This window comes from Dichotomopilus funicola (genome assembly GCF_033296635.1).
Source record: "Dichotomopilus funicola strain CBS 141.50 unplaced genomic scaffold C8A04scaffold_8, whole genome shotgun sequence".
Lineage (NCBI taxonomy): Eukaryota > Fungi > Ascomycota > Sordariomycetes > Sordariales > Chaetomiaceae > Dichotomopilus > Dichotomopilus funicola.
In genome coordinates this window covers 331404-357034 of record NW_026944029.1, presented here as the reverse complement: position 1 = coordinate 357034, position 25631 = coordinate 331404, and the positions used below count along the sequence as shown (strand labels likewise).

The 25631-nt window shown below is 56.4% G+C and overlaps 8 protein-coding genes across 8 annotated transcripts in view; 4 read left to right on the top strand and 4 right to left on the bottom strand.

Moving 5' to 3' along the window:
- The window catches only part of C8A04DRAFT_34956 (uncharacterized protein), a gene marked incomplete at both ends in the record, with an annotated part of 1915 nt that extends 1187 nt beyond the window's left edge, over window positions 1–728 (bottom strand). Inside the window, one exon of the mRNA XM_062782995.1 lies at window positions 28–728. Within this exon, the coding sequence (XP_062639868.1) occupies window positions 28–728 (701 nt within the window). The remainder of the gene's footprint in view (window positions 1–27) is intronic.
- Window positions 729–1650: 922 nt separating this feature from the next.
- Window positions 1651–3037, bottom strand: C8A04DRAFT_34955 (cyclin-domain-containing protein; the record flags this gene model as incomplete). The annotated part of the gene is made up of 2 exons (XM_062782994.1): window positions 1651–2173; window positions 2268–3037. 2 exons carry the CDS (start codon window positions 3035–3037, stop codon window positions 1651–1653), a joined length of 1293 nt encoding a protein of 430 aa, XP_062639867.1.
- A 2154-nt stretch (window positions 3038–5191) lies between these two features.
- C8A04DRAFT_9733 (armadillo-type protein) lies at window positions 5192–8855 on the top strand (the record flags this gene model as incomplete). The annotated part of the gene is made up of 6 exons (XM_062785604.1): window positions 5192–5489; window positions 5555–7356; window positions 7434–7711; window positions 7775–8160; window positions 8272–8490; window positions 8740–8855. The coding sequence occupies 6 exons, from the start codon at window positions 5192–5194 to the stop codon at window positions 8853–8855; spliced, it is 3099 nt and encodes a 1032-aa protein (XP_062639866.1).
- A 2422-nt stretch (window positions 8856–11277) lies between these two features.
- C8A04DRAFT_25720 (uncharacterized protein) lies at window positions 11278–12210 on the top strand (the record flags this gene model as incomplete). Its single annotated transcript, XM_062779665.1, has 2 exons — window positions 11278–11397; window positions 11473–12210. 2 exons carry the CDS (start codon window positions 11278–11280, stop codon window positions 12208–12210), a joined length of 858 nt encoding a protein of 285 aa, XP_062639865.1.
- An 869-nt stretch (window positions 12211–13079) lies between these two features.
- On the bottom strand, window positions 13080–15790 carry C8A04DRAFT_9756 (uncharacterized protein; the record flags this gene model as incomplete). Its single annotated transcript, XM_062785614.1, has 3 exons — window positions 13080–13167; window positions 13347–15613; window positions 15707–15790. 3 exons carry the CDS (start codon window positions 15788–15790, stop codon window positions 13080–13082), a joined length of 2439 nt encoding a protein of 812 aa, XP_062639864.1.
- Window positions 15791–17492: 1702 nt separating this feature from the next.
- On the top strand, window positions 17493–18757 carry C8A04DRAFT_9738 (uncharacterized protein; the record flags this gene model as incomplete). The annotated part of the gene is made up of 3 exons (XM_062785606.1): window positions 17493–17526; window positions 17585–17662; window positions 17724–18757. 3 exons carry the CDS (start codon window positions 17493–17495, stop codon window positions 18755–18757), a joined length of 1146 nt encoding a protein of 381 aa, XP_062639863.1.
- A 1102-nt stretch (window positions 18758–19859) lies between these two features.
- Window positions 19860–22341, top strand: C8A04DRAFT_9785 (uncharacterized protein; the record flags this gene model as incomplete). Its single annotated transcript, XM_062785626.1, has 5 exons — window positions 19860–19908; window positions 20154–20240; window positions 20388–20512; window positions 20609–21783; window positions 21870–22341. The coding sequence occupies 5 exons, from the start codon at window positions 19860–19862 to the stop codon at window positions 22339–22341; spliced, it is 1908 nt and encodes a 635-aa protein (XP_062639862.1).
- A 318-nt stretch (window positions 22342–22659) lies between these two features.
- On the bottom strand, window positions 22660–25503 carry C8A04DRAFT_34949 (putative chorismate synthase protein; the record flags this gene model as incomplete). Its single annotated transcript, XM_062782993.1, has 5 exons — window positions 22660–22757; window positions 22848–23890; window positions 24691–25072; window positions 25156–25342; window positions 25417–25503. The coding sequence occupies 5 exons, from the start codon at window positions 25501–25503 to the stop codon at window positions 22660–22662; spliced, it is 1797 nt and encodes a 598-aa protein (XP_062639861.1).
- Window positions 25504–25631: the final 128 nt, after the last annotated feature.

The following is a 25631-nucleotide window of genomic DNA, read 5'->3' as shown; positions in this document are numbered from 1 at the left end:
GAGTGAGAAAGAAAGAGAAAAACTTACTTCTGCAAAAACGATTTCTCCCCCGCCTCCGGCACCTTCCTGCCCCCCTCCCCAAGCACCACCGGCTTCCCCAGCGCCGGCTGCGCGCCCGCCGCCGAAGCCACCACCACCGCCTGCGGGCCAAAATCCCTTGTCACGCCCGCATCGATCGCCACGCCCCGGCACGTCACACCCAGTACCTGACCACCGCCTTCCTCCTCACTGCCACCGCTGACAGTCACCAAAAACCGCGGCGCGTAGCCCTTGGCAAAGTTGTCTGCTGATGCTAGGGACGTGGAGGATACCCAGGTTTTGGTTGCGGGGGAGTACAGGCCGATGCGGACTAGGAGGTTCTTTTCGGCGTCGTTGTCTCCCCTTTCCGCTTCGCCTTCGGCCGCGTCCTCGTCCTCCGCATCATCATCTCCACCCCCCGACCCCGACCCAAACAAATCCGGCGCAGAATACGAGATCACCTCCGCCTCTATCCCAGCCACGGCGGCCGCTGCGTCGAGCTTCGCTTGTTCGTTGGTGTCATCATGGGAGAGGACGGGGATGGCAATTTCGGCGAGGAGGGCTGGGGCGGGTGGTGGGTGGTTGTTGTTGGTTTTGCCGTTGAGGGGTTGGATGTAGATGGCTGCTGTGCGTGTTGTTGTGTCGCTGGTCGCGGCGAGGGCGAGGGTGCTGCTGCCCGCGAGGAGGGCGGGTAGGAGGGTGAGACGCATTGCTGGTTTTGAATCGCGTTTGTCCCTTTCTCTAACGGAGTGGATTGACGACTTCAAGGGGGAATCGAGAGACTGCGTCGTGATTCGGTGGGAGGACGGTGAGCGGATGGAGTGTTCAGTTTGCGATTGCAATTGCCAACGCGGACCTTTCGAGGTCCAAAGAAGCTCCAGTGCAAGGTTGCTCTGGGCCGCTTGGCGAGCTGGGGAGCTTGGCCCACTCAGCGCAGCATTGACAGGGGTTTCAGGACTCTGTTGCACCATCACCAATCCACACTCTTCTCTTAACCGAACGAGGGCGGTAAAATCGAGTTACATCCCGTCTCGAAGATAACGGAAAACCGCCTGAATAAATGCGGCGAGACGGTGTTTTGGCAGCCTGAGGTATAGCGAGTCGGAGGGCTTCAAGTTGAATGCACACTTTAAAAATCAGTCTTGACAACGGACCCTGAAGAAGACAGGAATCCTCACCCCGAAGCATCACCGCGAGAATCCAAACAGTGTGTAACAACGCTGCAAGCTTTCAAACTACGGGACTATCCTCATGGTATCTCCTCCAAACCTAACTCTATGTACACATATGTGTCCCATTTCTCTTTCTACCGGTCAGCCCATATCCATGTTATCCTTCCCACATGCCCCTAGTCCTGTCATTGTCGGGTTGCCTTTCCCATTCCGAAGCCGACAAGAGATGTTGTCCTAGTAACAGCAATTCCAACCAAACTCCATCCCATGCCCCCCCCATTTCCCCTTCCTGTCCTACCCATCCCGTCCGTTCCAAGGTTTCAGGCACATAAATCCGGGGTTTTTACTTTTTGAGTACTCTTGCGAACAATACCCCAACCTCGTGGTGAAAATGCCGATTATTGGGGCACTGGGCGTGACCCCTTTTCTTTCTTACTATAATGCTCATTGATTTGATCTGCTAGGCACCGGTTGGTGACGGTCGCCCGCTCGGGGTGAGCCCATTCTCAGAGGCAGACCCATGCGCATCTCCAGTTGTATCGTCATCGTCCAGCTCGTCGCTGTCATCGAGGGCATCACTCTCCCCACTTCCCTCGTTAGTTTCGGGTGCTTCAAGTGTATAGCCGGGACAGCGCTCGACAAGGCCCTGGTAGTAAGCCACCAACACTTCTGGGTTGGGCACAATCTTCCAGTCGACCCGGTGTAGGAACTCGAGCTCCAGTAGCTTGAGCTCGGCGACCTTAATGCCGCCTACACAGGCATATGTGGAGTTGTTCCAAAAGGCGTCCGAGAGTCCCTTGGCCGCGACCGTAGCGGCGGTAATCAGGAATCGGTGGACGGTGAGCGTGTTGATGGTGAAATCGGGGTAGAGCGCGCAAAGTCGGTCGATGTAGTAGACCATGGAGAGGAGGAGGGGGGGAGTGAGAGTCGCGTGTTTAGCGAGGCGGTGAAGGTAATCCAGCACTGAAATTCCCGGTGCCGTTCTACAATCCAGCGTTAGTCGCCTTTTTTCTAGACCGAACCCACAACCGGAAAGTAATAGAAGAAAAGAGAGACGTATGAAAAGTTGGACCGTACCGGGAATGAAATCTTGTGAGATGCCCCGATTTGAGGGCAAGGGTATCATTGGTCTCGATAAGTTCGCCGAGCATGTGCGCAATGAGCACGACCACATCTTCGATCGCGCAGAGCTCGTAACGTTGTGGCAGGACCTTTGGTGGTGCGGTATCGGGTTTTGCGCGCTTGGCAATGGTTGAGGGGTTATTTTGGAGCGGCTCGGCGGCGAGGGCGCTTATACTAGCGGGTTCTTGGGAACTCTTTCGCTTAGATGGAGAAGTTGGGAGAGACGGCGCATCGATAAACTGCTTCGACCCGGAAGAAATCGGTTTGTGTGGCCGCGGGCCCGGGTGCGCGGCGATGACGGGCCGCTCTTTTGGGGCGGCCATTGGACTCCGGGCCTTGGTAGTTATGGTGTGATTATCGGGTTTGCTGGTGGAGATTGGGGTGGTGATTGTCGTCGATGTTGTTGGTGTTGTTGCTGCTGTTGCTGTTGTTGTCGGTGGTACTCGCGGGAGCAATGTGCCAGTGGCATAATCCATAGGCTCCATTGGCGAGTACTGAGTGGCGGCGTCGACGGCTACATATCGCTTCGGCTGCGTTGGTGATGCTCTTGCGGGCGCTGCGGCGGGGAAGTCGGTCGACGGCCGGCGAGACTGGGCAACGGCCGGGAGCCGAGGAGAAGGATATCGCGGCGAGGGCGCAGGAGCATAGTGATGGAAGACCTGAAAGGTGTTCCGCGGTGATGCATTGGCTGGGCTGGAGGAGGGAACGGGAGACCGCGCCAACATCATCCCAAACCCCAAGAATATCCCTTTTGGAGGGGAACGCGGAGCAAACACCGGAAGCGAGAAGTCGGCGAAGAGAAGTCTTGTGCGGCAAAAGCCCAGCCTGGGTGGATAGTGGGGCAGAGACACTGACCCACTGCAATCAATCCAGGTCGAAGTTCAGTGAAGTCCAGGGCAGTCCAGTTCCCCACAGAGCCAGGGAAGGGCCTGACTGTGCAAGGAGCGAGGTCGCACACACCGGTTTGCTTGCTCGGTGTCCGGAACTAGGTAGCGCGGACTAACCTCAATGCGCCTGCAAAAAGTTCTCCCGTCGAGTTGGAGTGGTTTCGCCGTTGTTCTTGGGAGTTGTTACGAGAAGCAGCGATGTTTGAGATACCTTCAGGTAGATTTAATCTCAGGTCTGGTGGGATAGATACTGCGTCGTACCTAGGGACACTTCGTGCAGTACGCAATACCAGGCCGTGGGGCGCTCTGTTGGAACGCACAGGCCGATGGAGACAGTGTAGGCAGCGAATCGGATTTCCTATTCCGGAATCTACGACACCCCGGTTAATGGAGGTTGTCTGTGATCTTTATTTCCGGGCTCGTGGGCGTGGGCGTTGTGGTGTCGCAGATCGTAGTGTTCCACAAGCGAGCTTATTGCGCTGCAACGTCGGGGTTAAACAGTACGGACAAAACACTGCCAACCGCTTGGGAGCAGCACGGCGTCCCTCTTTATACACTCGGGTCGTAACTGATATGGCCGGGGCTGCAGGGCTAACAAAAAGGGTGTGGTAGGACACGCCTTTGCTGAGTCCGGTCAGCCAAATTTGCCCTTCAGCGATGAGAGCATGCAAAGCCGGTGGGCCGGATCACGTTTGCATTCAAGCGACACCGAGTCACTGGGAGGCATGGGGCCATGAGGGTGTATCGGGAAGACGGTTGCGTGGTCGTGATTGGTGGCGGGGCTTGGCAGAAAACGTGACAGCGGCATTACGGTCCACGGCATTGCAGGAAAATCCATTAACCTTAACGTGAGTGGTCTGCAGCGAGCCGGGTCGATAGCCACCCGTCGGTCGTCAACGGACACCATGTGGCCGCTCCGAGCGCGGCGAGCCGCCCACGAAGACAATGTCAACAGGGGAGCAGAAGAAACGTTGCGGCTGTTTGGTTCAGAGCCTCGCGATTTGCTAGGGCTTGGCGCAATCAGCAGGCGTTGTTTAGGCGGTGGCCATGTCAAAGCGCTGGCGGGAAGGTTTTGTTGACGGCTGGTCGGTCTCTCGAAACGGCAAAGGAAGACGTTGACACCGATCGAGAGACGGGGAATATGGGCCTGTCTCGGTCGTGGCCGACATGGATGGCAGCTTGTCGAGTGCCCACGTGCGAGCACCAAAGCCTAGATTTGGCTTCGATTTCATTTTGATGGCCTTTTCACCGGGAGCATCTTCCTTGTTACCGAGTATGAGTGCCGTGAATTGCATCGTGGTGCGATGTGGTCCGTTCATTCCCACGCAACGAGGGCGAGGAGGACGAGGAACTGTACTTCGTAATACAGTTACACTACAGTTGGAAAGAAGCTTCGATCCTGGGCTTGTGTTAGTGTACTGCGTTGCCTCATTGGGCAGGCAGCCATTCATCTCGGCAGGCACCACCACCCTCGGTGGCCCATGCCGTGTCGTGTAGCTGCAGTGGGGCCGGCTCGCCATCCACCTCAACGGTCATTGGTCCTAGTGTCGCGCGTCCATCATCCTCAGCGCCGGCATCAACCGAGCAACATCCTAACGGCGACGACAACAGCGACGAATCCGCGCTGCAAGCCGATATCGCACGTATATCCTACCGAATCCGAGCTTCATTACCTTCCGACCGAGAATCCCTGCCGCAAATCAACAAAGCGATTGTTCTGCAAAATTACCAGCCGCAGTGGCGTTCCGTCGAAAACTCAACCCTCACAGCCACTCTTTGACCAACGGATCAACGCATCACGACTTAGCCCCGCCACGATTGACGATAAACTATTTTTTAGCTTCAACATTACGATCTGTGACCCTCCTAGGAAGCACGTCAATCTCCCCGCAATACTCTCATTTTCCGCTTCCACGCAACGATCAGCCTCTCGCCCAACGATCCCCTCTGTCGTTAAAAGGGCACACTTCAACCTGAGAACAAACACACACCATGGCGAGAGTCCAGGCTCCGCCAATTCTTGCACAAATCCGAGCAGCCAAGACCCCCGCAGAACAAGCAACGGCGTTACGCGCGCTCCGGGATGACATTGTCGGGCACTCCCAGCGCAAAGAGCAATGGGTTCGGGATGGGATTCTGGAGCCGCTCGTCAAGACCCTCGCTGATAATGCTCCATTGCAAAAACGGCCCAGTGGGGGGCCGCAGGTCGAGGTAGATCCAGCTACGGGACTTGGAGAGGAAGAAACCGTGCGACTGCTGTCGCTACAGCTACTTGCGAGCTTCACATACAGTCAGTGGACCGCGGGATGGGACACCAGGATGTGGCTCAATGACGTGGTTGCTAACTAGACACAGATGGCACCCAGTTTCTCGGAGCCCTAAAAGCTGTCGACATATTATCCGCGCTCATTCCGTTCCTGTCCCCTTCGATAAACAGTCCCCCCGTGGTGTTGTCGGCCCTGCGAACCTTGAGCTCCTTCGGCGAAGCCACACGAATTGCACCCCGAGGTGGCGACGACACAACATATATTGCTGACGCCTTGTTTTCCCCTAGCCCACTTACGGCGCTGTGTGATATCCTTTCGCAAACAACACGGGGAAATGTCGTAGTACGGGAGCAGAAAGAGGTGGTAGGCGACATGATCAGCTGGTTGTGCAAGACACCAGCTCACCAGACCGCTCTGGCGGACTCGGGCGTCCTAGATGCGCTCGCCACCGTACTAGCCAGCTTTGTGGTCGCCAGAGGAGAGGTTATCCCAGGGGCGTTGTGGAGTGGGCAAAGCGACGGTTTGGCCGAGCTGATCCCACCGCCCGCAGACGGACATGCCGACCTGTCTTCGGTTCTGGAGGCGCTGTCGGCCGTTGTGGCCAACTCACGCTTCCGTGCGTGCCTACTACTCTACTCGCCGGCCCTCATAGCCGTCTTCCCGCACAATGGACTTGCGCCGCCCATACCGCCGGCGGGGGTGAGCGAAGCGTGGCTAGCACTCGTTACGAGCGGCCTTGTTGATACGGATTCGCGAGACCGGGGGCCCATGGACTACTTGCTGCCGACGGTGCTGCTCCCCCAGTCCAAGATCCAAGCCCGGAGTTTCCGAGATTACCCCCCATTGGGCTTCTCCAAGTCGCGCGATAACCTCGCTGCTGCTGCCACCGGCCGACTCCCGACGTATAAGTTTACCGGACTAAGCTTGGGCAGCTCAGAAGGTTCCGCGGAGGACGAGACCACCGAAGAGCCGGAAAGCCCCCTAATTCCATGGCTTATCCACATCATTCGATCCGGCTCGGCGATGGAGAAGATCGGGGCTGCGTCCCTCCTCGCCTCGCTGTTCAAGGCCGGGTTTGCGGGCCCGGAACGGGAACATATGATGGGCGTGCTTGTTATTCCGATCCTCTGGGACCTCTTGGAATACTACCCCAAGGAAATCCCGAAGGGCGCGCAGCGGTCGACGATTATTAGCGACGATATCGCTCACGATCTGTACATTCAACACCGGACACTCGATGTGCTAGCCCGACTTGTTGGGGAGAGCGAGGTGCTGCAGCGGGTCGTCTTCGACTGTGGCGTGATGCAGGAGGTATACACCAGCCTCAAGTCGTCGTACGAGCCCCTGGAAAGCCCTCACCCGCCGCCGACGTGGTCATCCACTCCCAGCCACGGTAGCAAAGCCGGAGACAGACGCGTCCCGGCTAGTTGCCGGGTCGGCTCGCCTGGTCAGGTACCGGCGTACGTCCACCGAATAAGGATACGGGAAAGCGCTCTCAAGCTTGCGGCTGCTATGGCTACGCTCAGCAACGACTACAGGGAGGAATTGGTCATGGACAGGGTCACGCCTTATCTGGTGGAATCACTTTGCCCGCGGCCCGGGAAGCCAAAGGGACCCAAGGAGCAGCCGGGGTGTGTAAATGCGGCCGAGGACGGAGCAGACTCTGGGGGGCCGTCGGTGTACGGGTACAACACTAAGCCGATCCTTATCGCGGCGTGCCATGCGATCCGAGCGTTGGCGCGGTCGCCTAAGATTGTGCGTACTACGCTACAAGACCATGGCGTCGCCCAGCCTATCCTCAAGTTGCTGCGGCATTCCGATATGGAGGTCAAGATTGCGGCTTCGGGAGCGGTTATTAACCTGCTGACTAACTGCAGTCCTATGGTGACGGTAAGTTCACTTTTTTTTCTATCATAATCTAGTTGTGAGTGTGAGTGCGAGTGTGGATAGGGTCTAACGAGAGGCAGCACCTAGTCGACCTTGGCATCATTCGGATCCTATGTGAGCATGCGCACTCGCTCAACCCCGGCTTGCGACTCAACGCGCTCTGGGCTCTCAAGCATCTCGTCATGGACCCCGACCACGAGTTGAAGAAATTCTGCCTCGAAGAGCTCGAGCCGGGCTGGCTCCTCCAGCTGATTAGTGACGACACCGCCGAGGAAGAGGCCCTCCTGCGCGCTAGAGCTCCGTCGCAGGCCGGACGGCGGCGGGCTCGCGATGCCGATGACGATGAGGACATGGAGGGGTTTTACGACGATGATGATAATGACAATGACCATGACAACGCCAATGGCAACGGTAACGACAGTAACAACAACAGCCACAACAACGGCACCGACAACCCCAACAGCCCTTGGATCTGGGCCCCGCTCCGACGGCCCTCAGCATGGAGCTCAGCCCCGCGCATCCAACAAGCACTCGAGACGCTCACGGCGCTACGCAACGCAGAGCTCAACCCGACGCGCCTGGCACGCGCCGATAGCGTGGCGATCCAGGAGCAGGCCCTGGGGTTCCTCCGCAACCTGGTCGTGGCCACGGACTCTTGGTCCCAAACCGATATGGTCGACTATGTCCTCACCGAGTTGGGCCAGGACCGGTTGTTTTCGCTGCTGGCTGAGAAATTGAAGATGCGCGTTGTTGGTGGGGCGACAAGACGGTCTGCGTCCCGGTCGGCGTCTGCGTCTGCCTCGGGGAGTGGGAGTAGTAACGGCCACAACAGCAACAACAACAACGGCAACGGCAAATCCCCAGCCGGCACCCACAACCCTTCCTCCTCCACCGCGACCGCGAACCGCGACGCAATAGTCCTCTACCCCCAACCCCGCATCGTCGAGAACCTAGTCACATTCCTAGTCAATATTGCCGCCGGCCAGCCGCGGCATCGGCAGCTGATTATTTCGCAGACTGAGTTGCTAAGGTTGTTGCATGGGCATATGAGTAGTCCGAGTGCGGGGGTGAGGACGATGGTGTGTCAGTTGGCGGCGAGTTTGTGTTGGGCGGAGGATGAGGGGGATTTGGGTGCTGGTCCGGGGGCTACTTCGGGAGCTGCCTCGGGGGCTAGTTCAGGGGCTAGTTCGGGGTCCGGGACCGGTTCGGGGTTAGGGTTGGGGTCTGGCCTAGGATTGGGGACCGGGACAGGCTCCGGTTCTGCTTCCGGGCCCGGGTCTGGGTCTGGGTCGGCCGGTAATGGGAGTGGAAGTGGTGGGAATGGTGCCGGCGGAAGTGCAAATGCCAATACAAGTGCGCCCGGAACCCAACCGAGAAGGGCACAAGTGCTGGAACGACTGGGGTTTGTGCCGAAACTGGAGGCGTTGGTCGGGGATGAGGATTTGGGGGTCAGGGAACGGGCGAAGTTGGCGCTGGCGCAGATGAAAGCGCCTACGGCATAGCCGTAAGTGCGTGTTGTAGGTGGGTGGTGGGCGAATGGGATTGGGGGTTTTCATTATTCGTTTGGTTTGCCGCTGTTTGCACAGGCGCTTACGGAGCGGAGATATGTTATGATACAAAGTTATGGGCATGAGATTTTGGATGCATGGGATGTCACAGGACAGGACAGGACAGGAATATGGGTTACGGGTCACGGGCCAAGGGTCGAGGGATGAATACTAGGGAGAACAGTGTACATGGGAGACGATGTGTTCGTCAGGCGTGCATAGCAGCGAGTGCATAGGAGAAAGCATAGGAAGACGGCATATGAAGAAGAAGCGGGTAGCGGGTATCATGTTTTTCGTCAGTAGATTGGCAACCAAATGGATTTAGCGGATGCCAAAAAAATTCGTCTACTTGTTCTGAGGTCGGTCTCCGTTATTGAGGTCGGTCTCCGTTATTGAGGTCGGTCTCTGTTATTGAGGTCGGTCTCCGTTATTGAGGTCGGTCTCCGTTATTGAGGTCGGTCTCAGTTATGCTGGTTTGATCGTGGTGTTTGCACTAAGAGGAATAATGTGGATGAGAACCTGTTGATTCTATAAGTGTAGTGAAAGCGAGGGTTATGAGAATACATGTTCACCAGCACAGTGATCCAACCCTGGCCCGTCGACAGCTGGGTTGACGGGTGGGTAGACCCGGCTAGCGAGGGATAACTATACGAAAGGAGACGCCGGCAAGAGTCACGAGCCCCGATTCAGCATCAAGGGTTGGTTGGTTGATTTCGAGTTTGTTCGTTCATCGATGATTGGGCTTGTTTGGGGGGGAAGGGGGGTTCGTGCTCTTCGGTTGGTATTGCAGAAGTGATTCATGCACAGCTGAGGGTGGCATGACCGTTCACGATACCTCATCCGGAATCTGCATGTAGATGCAGTGCAGTAGACATCCCGGGTTAAGGTTTTGTTTCTTCGAGACCCGGACACAAGAGGGATCGACGGGAGGGATTCTTTGACATGATGTGATGTGATGTGAGACCTGCAGAGGTGTGTGGGGAGTGGGGGCTAAGGGAGGGGGGAAAGACGTGATGATGGGTTGGGGTTGTGTAAGTGCCGGCATGCGGTTGATGCTTACACTGCACTAGTACTTGACTGCCGAGGAATCCGATGGGACCGTGGATGATGCTGCGGCTCCTTGGGACAATTTCCTCTGGCTCTGGACTTTTTTGTTCTTTTTTGTGTTCATTCCTTTTTAAAAAAAAATTAAAATAAAATAAAAATAAAAATAAGTAAAAGTCATGTATAAAATGGAAGGAATATTTTGGAGAACCACAGTCTCGCCTAGTCAAGACACATGTGTAAGTACAATGTAAGTGGGCTCCCGATCATCCCGCTATCCCGCCATTTCCGCCCAACACCATCCCGTCGTCACTGCAGAAAACCTGCATTGGACCCTTTTTCTTCCCTTTAGACCCCAAACATTATTCATCGCCATCGGTTCACATTATCACCATTACCGTCACATGCTCTCCACAATTTGTCGCCCAACCCGACACTTCCGGTTGATCCGCGGGTTCTTTTCGTTTCTTTACTGTTTGCTTTCTCAAGCGAGGCTAGATGGAGAAATCGTTGCCGTCATGTGTTACTCACGTCAACCACGCCACATATTTGGTCGTGGTTCTACTTTGTTTGGCTATTGGCTGCCGGCCTCGGGTCGCGAGGGTATTCCGGTCTTGGAGCGTCTGTCTCTCTCTTTCTCCTTCGCGTAGCGTTAACTGCATGTCAAGAGGCCGAGAACCAATAGTTAGCGGTCTCGACATAGTGTAAGTCGCATACGGCCAAAAGCCGAGAACGCCGACGCCCTTTCGGTGTTTGCGACATGCCTCTCTCGCCATGCCGCACCGGTTTGTCAGACACTATATCAAGCAGAAGAGAAAATTGTTGCAAGCCACGGGACGCTTCCATAGGTTCATAACATCCGAGGCTGCCGAAGCGAGTGCTATCCCGTCAACGGCTATCCGAAGGAGGTTCGGAATAGATGGTAGGGTGCATTGCATGATGTTCCAAGTGCCGATGAGCAGGATAGGGCTAAGTGCCGATGGGGAGAACATGGGATGACTTTCACGCCCTATGTTTGGTCAGGCAGAAGCAGTATGTCGGGAGGATGACACACGGTATCCCTTCAGGTTGCGATCCGGAGCTGTCGGAGTTGCCCGGATGGTGTTTCGTGCCTGAGTGAGAGCCGGCCGCTTGTCTGTTCCCGTTCTTGGCCGATATGCGTGCTCATGATGTGCTAAAAAGGTGTGGTCTACCTCTGTGACACAAGTATAAAGACCCTTGGTTCTCCCTTCTCAGCCGCCGTCGCCGTCACTGTCACTGTCCAGTCTGCACATCACCAGTCTCAAGCTCCTACGGTCATCAAGAGTCAACGCTTATCAAGAAGACAGACACCATGGCCGTCTTCCCCCGCAACAACGCGCTCTACACCAATCCCCCGGGAGCCAGCGAGCAGCTCTCAACCCAAGGCTCCTCCTGGCTCTTTGCCGTGACCGCCATCTTTGGTGTTGCTCTTGTACGTGCCCCTCTTGTCCCCCCCCCCTTCCCTCCTTACTCCCTCAGTACACCCAGCTAATACTAGACATATCAGCTTATCAACCTAACCCTAACGGCCCTCTCTACCTCAAGCAAACGCCACATCCACCACCTCCTCACCCCCACCCTCTTCACCGCCCTCCTAACCTACTACGCCTCCGCCTCCGACCTCGCCTGGTCCCCGATCGTCCAATCCACCGCCCTCTCCCACAGCGTGGGACCCACCCGTCAAATCTTCTGGGCCAAATACATCCTCTGGTCCGTCGCTTTCCCGACAATTACCGCCCTGCTGGGGCTGGTGGGCAGGGTTCCGTGGAGCACCGTGGGGTATCAGGTCGTGCTGGCGTGGGTGTGGGTGTTGAGTTTGTTGGTGGCGGGGTTTACGGGGAGTTTGTATAAGTGGGGTTTTTTTGGGTTTGGGCTTGTGGCGGAGGGGGTTTTGGCTTGGGGGACGCTTTTCCCTTCTCCTGCTCCTGGAAACACTAGCGGCGGGGTACGTCGCGGGGAGTATCTGGCCCTAGCGGGCGCGGTGAATTTCCTGTGGGTGCTGTACCCGCTGGCGTGGGGTTTGACGGATGGCGGGAACTATCTGGGTGTGACGCCGGGGTTTATTTGGTTTGGGATTTTGGATTTGTTGTTGATTGTTGGGGTTGGGTTTGCGGTGGTTGGGTTGGCGGGGAAGTGGGATGATAAGGCTTTGGGGTTTGCGTCGACGCCGCAGCAGCAGCAGCAGACTGGGATTTTGGAAAAGGAGACTGGAGGGCCGGTGAATGGGGGTGAGGCTTCTGTGTAGGTGCTGATGTTGGATACGGGACAGGGAAGATGGAATAAGGTGAACCGGAAGGAGGAAGAGGGAAAGGTGAAGAGGACAGGTAAGAAGGAAAGGGGAAGGGGAAGACGGAAGTCAAAGATGGAGTTGGGTGAAGGTAGCGTAGAAGGTGGTCAAGTTTAGGAAATAATAGTCAGCCAGCGGTGAATGAGGTAGAAAGACGGAAATGATACCAAGCCATTCGTTCTACATTGCTCTGTTCCTCTCCTCTAGCAACCACACACTCGTTTTGGGGGAAAAGGTTGACGAAGCTTTGAAGGAGCTCCAAATAACTTCGAAAAAGGCTGAAAAGGGGGAGTACCAAAAACGTATAATAATCCCAGCCTTCAGAGACTATCGCGATAAACCCTCTCACAATACCACACTTGTATCAACCACTGCAAAACAACGCAACCTTGAATAAAAGTAATTGCCTTACAGATCTAAACGAAATAAAATACACGACAACCTGGGTATTACCAATAAACCATCGCCAGCCAGCACCCTCACTTTCCACTTTCCCATATCTTCCATCTCCCATCTCCCATCAGCCAGCGAGTCGTCGGTCCGGCCAGCCGTGCTTTGACCTGGTGCTTTCCCCGTTCTTTCACTCCTGTCTGAATATCACCAATGTCATGCTAGGAACCAGCAAATAAAAGAAAGAAAGAAACCAAAGCAACACCTGAAAATAATACCAGCAACATATCCACGCTATGCACCATCCTTCTTTCAACTACCCTCTTCGCATCGATGCCATATCAGGCCATATCAAGCTTCAAGTCATACCAAGCCACAACCCCCCGGCTCAGCTGGTAGACGCCCCCGTCCAAATACTTCAGTCCAGATACCATCCCTCAATCCTCCCTCCGATCCTGCTCATCATCCACCAAAATGACCACCGTCATCGTAGTAGCATACGCCTCGCGAATCGCACACGCCATGCTAAAACCTTGTCAGCAACCTAACCCTATACCCTAGTATCCCCATGTCCATCCCCACGAGAGCGAGCAAAAGTCAAAGAGATAGAGCAAAAGGAGAGAGAGAAAAGAGCGACAGGGCAAAAGGAGGGAGCAAAAGAGGGAAAGAGAGAACGGGGGAGAAGAAAGAAAAAAAAAACATACCAAGTCCTCCCCAAATCAGCCACCACCGCACTCAACCCCCAATGCGCACACCACGCCCTAGCCAACACCTCATTATCCGGCACCCCAAACGCTTCCACCACCAACACCCTCTCCTCATCCCCCCCACTCAACGTACTCGGGCTTGATACCCCCGTCTTCCCCAAACCGCCAATACCTCCACCTCCACCAATACCACCAGCACCGCCGCCGGCTGTACCAGGCCGACTAACGAAGCCAAAGGTCCCCGGCCCTGCATTTGCTGCGTTCGCGTTGGCGGTTCCCGGGGGGGAACGGGTATCCGATGCCGCAGCAGCAGAAGCACCACCACCATAAATTCCATTCCAATCCCTCACTTTAACCAACTGGTCCGCTTTGACAGGGGTATAGACATAATCGAAAAACAGCGGGTGCGGCCCGTCCGAGCACGGCCAGGCAGACACAAACGACACGTCATAGGCCAACCGCAGCGGCCAGGACACGCCGTCGATAGCGAATTGTACCGACGCGTCGTAGTACTTGGGCACGCCGGCGGCCCCCGCAGGGGCGGGCGTGGAGGGCGCGGAGGAAGGGCGGGAGTCGATGCCGTTGGGACCGATAGCCGTGCCGCAGGGGCGGAGGTTGAGGAGTTCGATGCGGACGAGGTCGGTTAGGTAGGCGTCGTCGTCACGGTCGGGCGCGACGAGGGCGTATTCTTTGACGGGGAAGACTTGGGTTGGGGGGCCGAGGGGGTCGGAGCGTTCGGACATGGTGCGGATGTCTTCGGGGGTGACGCGGTTGGAAGGTGGGCGGCGGGCGCGGACGCGGGCGATTTGGTTGCGGGCGAGGTCGCCGGTGGGACGGGCGGGACCGACCCAGCCGGCGAGGGAGCGGCAGGTGGGCGCGAGGACTTTGCCGACGATGGAGGTGGCCGTCCAGTAGGTGTAGCTGTTGCGGTATTGGAAGCCGCAGTTGGGGTGGGCGTGCGTGAGGAGGGTTAGGTCGTCGGTGGCGCGGTCTGGGTCGATGTCGATGAGGGAGTTCATGATGAGGAACGGGAAGGTTGGGCCGGGGAGGACGAGGCCGCTGAAGAAGGCCATGGCGTGCGAGGATACTAGGTCGAGGGTCGCGTCGGCGTCGCGGCGTTTGAGGCTGGCTAGTGTCTCGTTGAGGTTGGGCCACTTCATCATCTGCGCGAACCGCTTGAGCATCTTGACCTGCCGCCGCTTGAGCTTGTACCGCAGCTGGATCGTGTCCGGTCCCTCGCCGTACTCGTCCACCCGCACGTTGTCGCGCCATCGCCGTGCCAGCGCCAGGTTCCACTGGATCGTCGGCGGAATTTGGGTTAGTAGCTTCTCCTTCGCGTCCGTCATGTGGTGGCGCGACTGGATCCGCAGCTCCAGCTCCAGGCTTAGCAGTAGCTGGTGGCAGAACTTGTGGTACACGCTGCTGTTGGCCGCGCTCGTGTCGAAGATGAACTTGGTCACCACCTGGTTCTTGGCCACCGTGAAGTCCAGCCAGTGCGGCGCCGAAAGCACCATAATCAGGTCCGTGATCTGCCGGTCCAGCGTCTTGTGCGGGCTCACGTACTTGTCCGGGTCCTTGAGCAGCCGCTTGTACAGGTTCCGGTACATGTAGTCGTCGTCTTCGTCCTCCAGCCCCCTGTCCAGCTCCTTCAACCGCCCGAATATCGTCTCGAGGTCGATCTCGCGCGGTGATACCCCCGTGTCGCGAAGCGGAATCGCCGTCGGCAACACACTCGCCTGCGCTACCCAGTGGTTCAGAGTGATGGTGCCCGGGCGCTTGCCAAAGCAGAACGCGTTGCTCGGCTGCTCGAGCGTTTCCCACGGGTAGGTGGCCGGCCCGGATTCGGCCAGGCGCAGTGTCATCAGCTGGGTCATCGAGTCGTGCTGGTTCGCCGCGTCCGTCTCGTCCCCGCGGTTCCCCGCTGCCGTCGCGAACAAGGCGTAGTAGTGATCGGAGGCGTGGGGGATGGGCTTCTTGTGGCCCTTGAAGGCCGGCACTCCCCTCGAGATGAGTTGCATCGCCGGGCCGAGGTTCAGCTCCTCGCTGCTCGACATGCCCGACGGCGGCCACTCGGTCAGCGGGCCGACGTCGTAGGGCCCATCGTGGTGGTCCTCACGGCCTTTGCCCTTGGTGGCGTTGGGGTCGGTCCGTCGAGGTCGCCGACGGCGGACTGGTGGTTCGCCCAGTTCATCGTCGGGCCGTCTGCTGCTGCTGCTGCGGATGGGAATGTTACCCTCGCTCACCCTCCTTGGCGGGTCGGTGTCCTTGAGATGGCCGTTAGTAAAGTGGTTCTGTTTTTATAATGCCGATGATGACGTGATCTCATCACCGCGCAGTGGACTGGCATAAAACCCTACATATTTCCCGTTCTTGTCTGCTGAGCTCTTGCTCCGGAACAACTTCCAGAACTTGGCCTTCCTCAGCTCCTCCACCTTGTCCATATTTCATTCATAAACGCACAACCCAGTCGCTGGACGTCCCAGTCGGGCGGCGGATAACGCGTCGTTTTAGAAATCAAAAATAAAATAAAAAATCTTCACAAACCCCCCAGTCGTCGCTCCTTAAGGTTGTTGGTCAGAATCTGGCGGCGACACTGCAGCAGAGAGACAGCAGAGACACGCCCAACCTCCTCGTTGCATCCCTGTTGGCGCTGCGTGTGCTGCTGTGGAGCGCCTAGTTGCCAGCCGTAGCGGTCTGCGGAATTCCCGAGCGGGCGTAATATGCGAGGCTGAGTTGCACAAGACAACGCGTAATACTCCTCTCACGGCGTGCGGCCGCACATGCTTCCGAATCGACGAATGTACATGAGAGACAGGGCGGACGTCGCACGAGGGCACGCACCACCACTCTGAGTCTTCCGATCCGTTGTGGTGGGATTTGAATGTGGTGGTGTGCTGTTTGTCGGGTGGGTTGGTTGTTCTGTTCGTCTGAAAACTGAGCCACCAAGAGGCAACCTGGACTTTTACGGCAGAAACAGCCCAGCAGCAGGGGTAACGTAAAGAAAACGCCCGGGTGACCCCACGACTTGGTCAGATGAATGGTTGAATTCTTTTACTTGCTCCCAACTAGGCCGAGTTGAAAAGGAAAGAGGAAAAGGAAGCTCCTTCCAGAAACAAATTCTTGGATGAAACAGCTCTCATCACACACTCACTAAAACCCCGTGCGTCCCCTAGCTGCGCGACATGTGCAGTGGCCCGCTGCAAAACCCACCCCGATGATTGATCCGCTGCAGCGCCCGCCGGGAAAAAAATGCCTGGATTCCTGCAGCGCGGGGGGCCTCTCCAGGTTCCCAGGGCTCCCAGGGTCCAATCAATTTGTCTTCAGCCCAGCTCAGGCGATGCGGTGCTCCTCCGCCTTGCATAAGAGCATCTTGGACAACCCGCTGCTCGGTTTGCCAGCTCATCTAGTGGGGGAGGAATCGTGGGATCGTTGCGGTGTCCCCAGGCCCCCTCGCTATGGCCAAAAAAAGCGGCACACCAAGTCCCTGGATAACTTACTTTGTTAGAAAGGTGAAAAAAACCAAAAAGAATAAACTAAAAAAAGGGAAGAAGAGAAAAAAGAATAAATCCAGAAAGTGAAAAAAGAAAAAAAAGAGTATATCAATCAAAATTTATTAAGATTTGATCGAATGTTAATGGCCTACAAAGTAGACTTGAGCTATCTGTTTTAGTGTGTCGCTTTTTTTGGCCACAGCGAGGCCCCTAAGGTTGCCCAACCTGGAACGAGTCAACGGCCCTGAAATGCCCCGCATCGATGCCCAAACGGTGCAACGAGAGCTGCTCCGTGTCTGGGAATAGTCTGGCTATGGACAAGCTGCCCGAGTGGAAGCCTGCAGTTCTTCTCCAATGGGTTGGCAGTTTACAATGTTGAATCGTTAGAGTCCAAACACCCGACCAAACAGGAGCTTGGTGTTAGTGGACGGTTTCATCGCAACCCAAAAGGGAAGCCCCGGGACGGGTTCACTGCAGGCGGGGCCGCTGCTTTGGGGGATTCTGCAGCGGACGCAATGGACTCACCGCCCAGCGCAACATGCCGGCAGAATCCAGAAATTTTCTGGAGGCTATCTCTTCCATTTGTCTTGTCGCTGTGGACTGGCGTTCATCCACGCATCCCGGACCATAACCTCGAGGATAACCAGACACAATGGCTCCCGAACTGCGCAAGCGAAAGTCGAAGCGTAAGTTTTCGAATTACGACCGATTCCGCATCCACAATGCTAATTGATTGAAATTTAGCTGCTGTTGCAGAGCCAGACCCCGTCGCCAAAAAAGTCAAGCCCTCCAAGGCGACTCCCAAAACTGAGAAGCGCAAGGGTGAGTAACGTTGTTGGCACCCAATCGACCTTTTACAATTTTTAACGATCCTCTTAATTAGCTCCCGAGGAAGCCTCTCCCGTCGCGGTAAAGAAGCAGAAGCCTAGCAAGGATGTCGCCAGCAGCAAGACAGCCGCCGAAGAGAAGCCTGTGGCGAAGCAGTCGGCGCTGAAGAAGGAGAAGCAATCGGCCAAGCCCAAGTCCAAAAAGGTTGCAGAACCGGAAGACACAGAAAACGGCGATGTCCCATCCGACGTAGAGGAGGAGGAGGTTGACGAGAGCACCAAGGCCCTTGTCAAAGCACTCGACGGCGGCGACGACGACGAGGCAGAGACAACCGAGATCAGCACATTCAAGAAAGGCCAGGACGTCGGCAAAGTCCCCAAGGCCAAGAAAGCCCCAAAACCCTCCTCCACCACCACGAACGGCAACCCCGGCGTCATGTACCTCGCCCGAATCCCCCACGGTTTCTACGAGCACGAACTCCGCTCCTACTTCGGCCAATTCGGCGACATCACCCGGCTCCGGGTAGTCCGCAACAAGAAGACCGGCGCCAGCCGCCACCGGGCCTTCATCGAGTTCGCCGACGCCGAGGTCGCTGACATCGCGGCCCGCACCATGGACAAGTACCTGCTCTTCGGCCACCTGCTCTCGGCCAAGACGGTGGCGCCGGAGCAGGTGCACAAGGACCTGTTCAAGGGCGCCAATCGCCGGTTTAAGGTTGTGCCGTGGAATAAGATGGCTGGTCGCCAGCTAGAGCGGCCGCTGTCCGAGGCGCAGTGGCAGAGCCGGATTTCTAAGGAGGAAAAGAGAAGGGCTGGGAGGGCGGAGAAGTTGAAGGCGATGGGGTATGAGTTTGAGGCGCCTGCGCTTAAAGCTGCGGAGGCTAAGCCGCTGTTGGAGAACGGGGAGACGGTGACGGGGGAGGAGGAGCCCAAGGCTATTGAGGCACCGCCTGCGGCTGAGGAAACGGAGGACAAGGAGGAGGAGGCAGTTGAGCCGGAGGTGGTGGCTAAAGCTGCGAAGACAAAATCTTCGGGAGACGGGACTGCTCCGCAGAAGAAGGCGAAGAAGGGCAGGAAGACCAAGTCATGAGCAAGTAATTGGTCGCAGATAGCGCGGCGTGTTTAATTCCATTGTTATACCCATCGTTGGGACCAACAACCAAATGGTTTGTCAACCTCAGTGTCCGTCCCTCTACTCCTAGCTAGCTCTACGGATAGTCATGTGTGGGAATGTGTGCACCAAGCGAACCTGACAAACTCTTGAAGAGGCATCCAAGATGCCCCGAGAGTTGTCAAGATTATAAAGCGCAATTCAACTGCTCTACTTCAGCCCCAGAGTGAAAAAGCCAGCAAAATTTTTGCGATGCGCAATTGGCAGATCCGGTAGAAAGTCGGGCGAAGAGAAAATATGTGAGGAGAGAAAAGAGGAAGAAAATCCGAAGATTGGATCGCTTGAGCTGCCTTTCCAAGACGCGGGTTGAAGTGATTAGGTAATACAGTGTGATTTACGAAGGAGTTTGTTTTCAAGGGCTGCAGCCAGGCGTATCAGTCATCGCCCTAGCAAGAGGATCTTGTTTGAAACAAACTAGCTAGTTATGCTCTTGTTGAATTCTGAATTTGCCTGTATTTAAAGAGCAGAGTCAAAGACACTTGATTTTATGGTTCGGAAGGTAAACCTTTGGGGAATGTCACACACACATCTTGAAACTCTGTACTATATATGGGAACGGATAATTACTCTCCATGTGTCCGTCTAACTCCACGAACCATCCGACCTGCAACAATCACGCAACATCCGTTGAGTCCCGCATGGCTCTTCGGAGCTAGTGATCTAAAACAGACCAATATTCTTAAACCCCGTCCCCAAAACGGCACATAAAGTCACTAGGCGCTGGGAATACGAGAACCTGAATACAGTACGGTACCACAGTGCGCGCCAATCCCATCGATCGATCCATGCTGTCGTTTCCATCCTTCGTCATACAGAATACGCAAAGCCACACAGCCATACCGAGCTCCAACGAAGCAAGGAACGACAACCTAAACGTCAACGTTCCTCGAGACAACAACAACCAAAGCGGGCCCTCCCGTCCACAAACTGGTTCCGCCCTTCCAGATCCTGGGATGCTGCCTCCGTGTCCTCAACAACTACCCGACAAGCCGATAGAGCACCGCCAATTGCACTTCACACCATGTCGTCTTCGGCCGCGCCAACAGGGCCTGTCCAATCAGCAGCGAACGGTACGTCCCAAAGTGGGCTTTTTATTCAGAGGGGAAGGGGGGGTTAGCATGCCACGCGGCTGGGCGCCCGGGTTGGTGAGGAGGAAGGGCCAAGAGACAGAGAGAAAAGAGGCCAGTCCAGGCCACATCGCCAACCCTAGCCAGTCAGCGCATTGGTGGTTTTGTTGTTGTGTGGGCTGCTGCGTGCGATTCCTCGTTATGTGCATGTTGCGCTAATGGGAAATGATGCTTTTGCGATAACATAGCAGGTTCCGCGGCCGTTTCGACGAACAAGAAGAATCATCGAAATAGAAAAAAGAAGGGGAACAAGGGCAACGCCAACACGAACGCCAGTGCCGACCCCAACACCAACACCAACACCCCGGACACCACCAGCACCCCGGACACCACCAGCACCCCGGACGCCAACACCGCCGAAGTGAGTGTTAGTACAGCAGCGGCCACCGTTCCCACCGCCACCACCGACGACGACGACACAGCTCCACCAGATTCGCAGCAGAACCCCCCTGCACCCGAGCCGAGTACAGATATCCGCGAGGAGAGCGATGGCGTGGAGAGTGCAGCGGGCAAGGAAGTGTTAGAAGAGCTAGAGAGTCACGGTTTGGTATGTTTATTTTATGCTTGACTTGTGTTAAACATTGGGCTGCCCCACTTCTAAAGACAGATTGGTGTCCTGACCTGGTCCTAACGCCTTCTTCAGAATACACAGGACTCGCTGCCAGAGTCGGGCTCTGCGCCAGACAGCTCGGAGCCACAACAAAATCCCCAGGAGGAGAACAAAGAAACGACGACACCGCCTGCACCAGCTGCACCACCTACAGCAACCGAGACGAAACCCGAGGACGACTCGAAGCGCGCGGCAAACGGCCATGCCGGCGCCAACGGACACACACCATCCGGGACAATACCAGGGGCGGGAAGCACCAAGTTAGAAGAAACCATGTCACAAGACGACGATGCGCTGCGGCTCGAGGTCGAGCAACTACGAAAACAGCTCCAGCGGATCCAAGAATCGCATACCGAAGAGGTCGCCCAACTCCGGACCGAGGTCGAAGAAGCGGAAACCGCCAAGGAACAGGCCGAAGAGCAGTACCAGAACCTGCTGGGGCGAGTCGAGAAAATCCGCGAGACACTCGGCGACCGATTAAAACGGGACAAGGCCGAGTTGGAAGAAACCAAGGACCGGCTCGAGGAACTGGAAGCCCAAAATGACGAGCTCCAAACGACCGTCACCGCCCGCGAGGAGGAAGTCGAACGCCTGCGGGGCGAGGTCCAGGAACAAGGGCGCGAACTCGCCAGCCTGCGCAGCCGAAGCAACTTGTCCCAACAGAACTGGCTCAAGGAAAAGGACGATGTATCCCGGCAAATGCAGCACCTCAAAAGCGAGCTCGAATCGACCACAGCCGCCATGGGCGAGTGGGAAGTGATCGCCATGGAGGAACGCTCACTGCGCGAGAGTTTGTCGGATAAAGTATCCGACCTCGAGGAGCAGGTCACCACGTCGCGCGAGGCGTTCGAGCGCGCCGACTCCGACCGCGAAGCCCAATCACAAGCCGTCGACCGGCTACAAAGGGCGCTGCAGGAGCTGCAGGACACGCGCAAGCGGGAATTGCGCGAGATGGTCGAGTCGACGGAGGAGCAGGTGCAGGCGCTTAAGAAGCGTGCGCAAGAGGCTGATGGGCGGGCGGGCGAGGCCGAGTCGGCAAGGGAGAAGCTGTCGAAGGAGCTGGAGCGGACGGTGCCGTTTGAGAAGGAGGTCAAGGAGAAGAACTTGCTGATTGGGAAGCTCCGGCATGAGGCGATTGTGTTGAATGATCATTTGACGAAGGCGTTGAAATATATCAAGAAGACGAAGCCGGAAGAGACGATAGACAAGTATGATTCCCCTTTTCCCTTCCTTATCTTTCCAGCATCCCTTCTTCTTATTACCTTTTGGGAAAACCACTAACACCCCCCCACAGACAACTAGTAACAAACCACTTCCTCCAATTCCTCACCCTCGACCGCTCCGACCCCAAAAAATTCCAAATCCTCCAAGTCATGGCCAACCTCCTCAGTTGGACCGACGAGCAACGCGAAAAAGCCGGTCTCGCCCGTCCCGGCGGAGCCGGTCCCCTCGGCTCATCCATCACGGGCGGCTCCGGAAACACCCTCCGCCTTCCCAGCTCTCCCTTCCACCGAACCCCCAGTTCACCGGCGCTCAGCACTGAATTTTTTGAAGCGGGCGGGGGCGCGGGGAGTATGGGAGGGAATGGGGCTGTTGGACACCCGAGGGAGTCGTTGGCGGATTTGTGGGCGAGTTTTTTGGAGCAGAGTGTTGATGAGGCTGCGGGTGGTGGGGGGAATGGGGGTGGGAATGGAGGGAGGAAGGGGAGTACGGCAAGTGTGAGTACCGCTGGGGGAGGGAGGCCGGATACACGGGGGCATACGTAGGTTGGTATGGTATTTAGGTATTGTACCCTATCTTTATATGCATGGCATGGTCTACACGAGACGGAGAAAGGCGAGCGGAGCAGGAAGAAAACAAGGATGAGGCTGTATGTGTATGTCTGTGTGTCTGTCTGCATGACTGTTGTGTTGCTAGGAAAGGACAGGGGGGCATTGTTTGCGGCGTTGTACATCCATACAGCATAGAGTGATGATCTTAGCACTGCTGAGGCGAGATGGGCCTTGAGTTTTAGTTAAAGTTTACGTCGAGCGGCAGCTCCGTCCAATTGTCCAATGAAGATGAGGGTCAGTGGGAGATATGGTCTAGCGGATGTGGTAAAATAAAGTGGTATTACCAGAATTCAGGAACCCAAATATATTTCTAAGGTGGGCGGACCGGGTCTTGTGTATCATCGCCATGTCTAAATAATCAAATACAATGTATCAAATCTAACCATCCTACCCAACAACCTCCTCCTTCACCACCCCTTGTTTCGCCTTCCCCCCAGTACCTCCATCCTCCTTAGCCAACGGCAACAGCACCGCCTTCGCATAAGCCTCCGCATCCCTCTCCACCCCTCCAATATCAATCCGATTCGCCAACGCATCCTTCACTCCCTCCACCACCTCCCGTTCCTCCATCATCTCCCTCGTCAACCTCGCCTCATGCGTCCAATACGCCACACTCCTCCCCCGCAACCCTTCATCCCTCACCACCGTATTCTTCACCACCCCGGCCGCATTCATCCTCCTCTTCGCACCCAGCAACGCCGCTGTTGTTCTTTCCACGCGATCTGCTGCAGAGGGCGGCCGTACAAACGCCCGGCGCGTGCCGGAGAGGTAGAGCGCTAGCGCGAGCAGGATATCCAGCGTGGCTAGCCCGCCTAAGCGCACGGCCCGCGCGGTCCAGAAGAAGAAATCGATTTCGTTGAGCCTCAACGCACGCGGGTTGTGGACGTGCGGGTTGTACGAGGAAACCCAGTAGCAATCGGCCAGTGCGAGGGCGGCGGCCGTCAGGGTGGCCACGCGACGCCAGGAGGACGCTGTCCGGGAAGCCGTGAATAAGGTAGATGTTACGAGGGCGATGAGGGTGAGGTTAAACAGGTGTGGCGTCAGCAGGTCGGGGAGGGCGTAATAGAAGTACGACCGGGGGTCATCGGAGGAACAGAAGGGGCATGTCGCGAGCACGGAAGGGCCGTGTTGGAGGTAGAGCAGGCGGGATTCGAGGGAGGCGAATTTCGCGCGGAGTTGGAGGTCTCGCAGGGTGAGGGTGTGGTCTGGGCGGAGGGCGGCGAGGCGGTTGAAGAGGACGTCGGCGGGGATTTGCAGGCGGGATTGGGTGAGTCGAAAGATGTTTTCGGGGGCGAAGGGGGGGAGGGTGCGGAGGAGGAAGACGGTTGCTACGGCGAGGAGGATGGCGACGGCGCGGGTGATGCGGGGTGGGAGGGGGCGGATGGTGAGGCCGTGGGCGCGCGGGGCGGCGCGGGCGCGGCGGTAGTAGCTGATGGCTTTGGGGAGAAGCATGGGGCCGAAAAAGATGAGGAGGGACTTGATTCTGGTGGTCGTGTGAGCGAACGCGTTAACTTAGCAGCGACAACCACAGAAGGGGAAAAGTTGCAATAGGAAATTGTACACAATTAGGGGCTGGTATACTTACGTCCCCCATGGTATCGCCATGGTGTCGGTGTGGTCTTCCCGCGCTGGGAACCGTCTATGTCGAGAACTGGAGAAGAAAAAGACAAAGAACAAACAGCTTTGGTGTTTGGAGGTGCAATGTGTTGGACAAGGCTGAAGGGAACAGGGGGGCAGCACTCAGGGATGTGGGGCGGTTTAACGCGCGAGAGTGGGGCCATGGCAGCCTCGTGTGGGCTGAAAAAAATATATAAATCCGGTTCCCGATTTCTTGATTCCGTTCCACAGTTCAACGCGACAACTCACTGCTTGAGCGACATGTTGCGCAGCGCCATCGGGAGCAGAGCAACCATCGCATTGACAATGCTTATTTTAGTTATTTCACGAGATATTCTTATACAATCCGAAAACTTACAATTCCGTCCCCTCGCTGTGACTCGCATGTTCAACTCCCCCTTCGCGATTGGCACTATCGAAGCTTTACCGTCCCTCTTATGGGCGATCAAAGTCAATGTGTTGCCTAGATTGAGCCCAAGTACTCTGCCAAGAGTCATCTCGCGTAGTGTTGCAGAATTCTAGCTCCGGCTATGAAGGATCACTGCGTCAAATGCCGAGAGACATTATTTCGTTCCATTCTATGTCGTTGCGCATCGCGCGTTGTCGTGTGATTAATAACCCATAACCAATCTCGTTCTCTCACTCCTTACACATCGAAAAAATTACAATTCCTTCTTCCCCTCGTCATTCCCTGAACCCGCCGCAGCAGGTACCGGCTTCTCCTTCTGCTTTTGCTTCCTCTTCTTCTCCTGCGCCGCCTGCCGGCTCGCCGCAACAAGCCCCAAGATGCCCACCACCGTGTTCATCACCAGCGTCAGAATGGCCGTGCATGCCGATTGCCACATCACAATGCTGACGCTGCCCAGCGGCGCGCGCGGGAACGACGCGAACCACTCGATGTAGTAGGGGAACCAGCCGTAGGGGAGCCAGAACATGGGCGTTTTGCCGTGCCACATGGGGAGCAGCCATTGTGCGCCGCGGGTTGAGATGAGGCGGACGCCGGTTAGGTAGCGGTCGAAGGTTGTGCGCGAGGCGTCGAGGTTGGATTCTGTAAGGACGAACGAACATGTCGGTTAGTAGGAGTCACTAGATAGCTGAGTGTAAGCCTTTGCTGGGCCAGGTCCTGCGTACTTTTCTTCTCCAGCTCCTCTAGCAACTTGTCGTGCTGCCGGCGCAGCTTCGCCCATTTGGCAAACTCGTCCTGGCTGCTTGTCGCGTTGAGGTCATGGCGCACGACCAGGTAATTCTTTTGTAGTTTTCGCTGCTCGGTGTACTGCTTCGCGAGCGGTGTTGGGAGGGAGAGGTAGATTCGCCATATCTGTGGCAAAAAATGCTCTTGTTAGAATTGGCTTCCCCCCCAAAATAGTATTCCTCCGCAGCGGATTTGCGCACCAAATTGTTGATCGTCGTTGCGCCGATGGTGTTGATAAGCTGCACCGCCAGCTCCAACACGAAGATGACCACCAGTAACGACGGCATGGTTTGTTTGTTTGTTCGTTCGTTCGTTTGGCAGGCAGACTTTCGGTTTTCGCGGGACAAGGCTCTGGGAGTCAAGTAAGTCGAGTTAAGTCAATTCAACTCGAATTTCTGTCCAGTCGGTCGGGGTC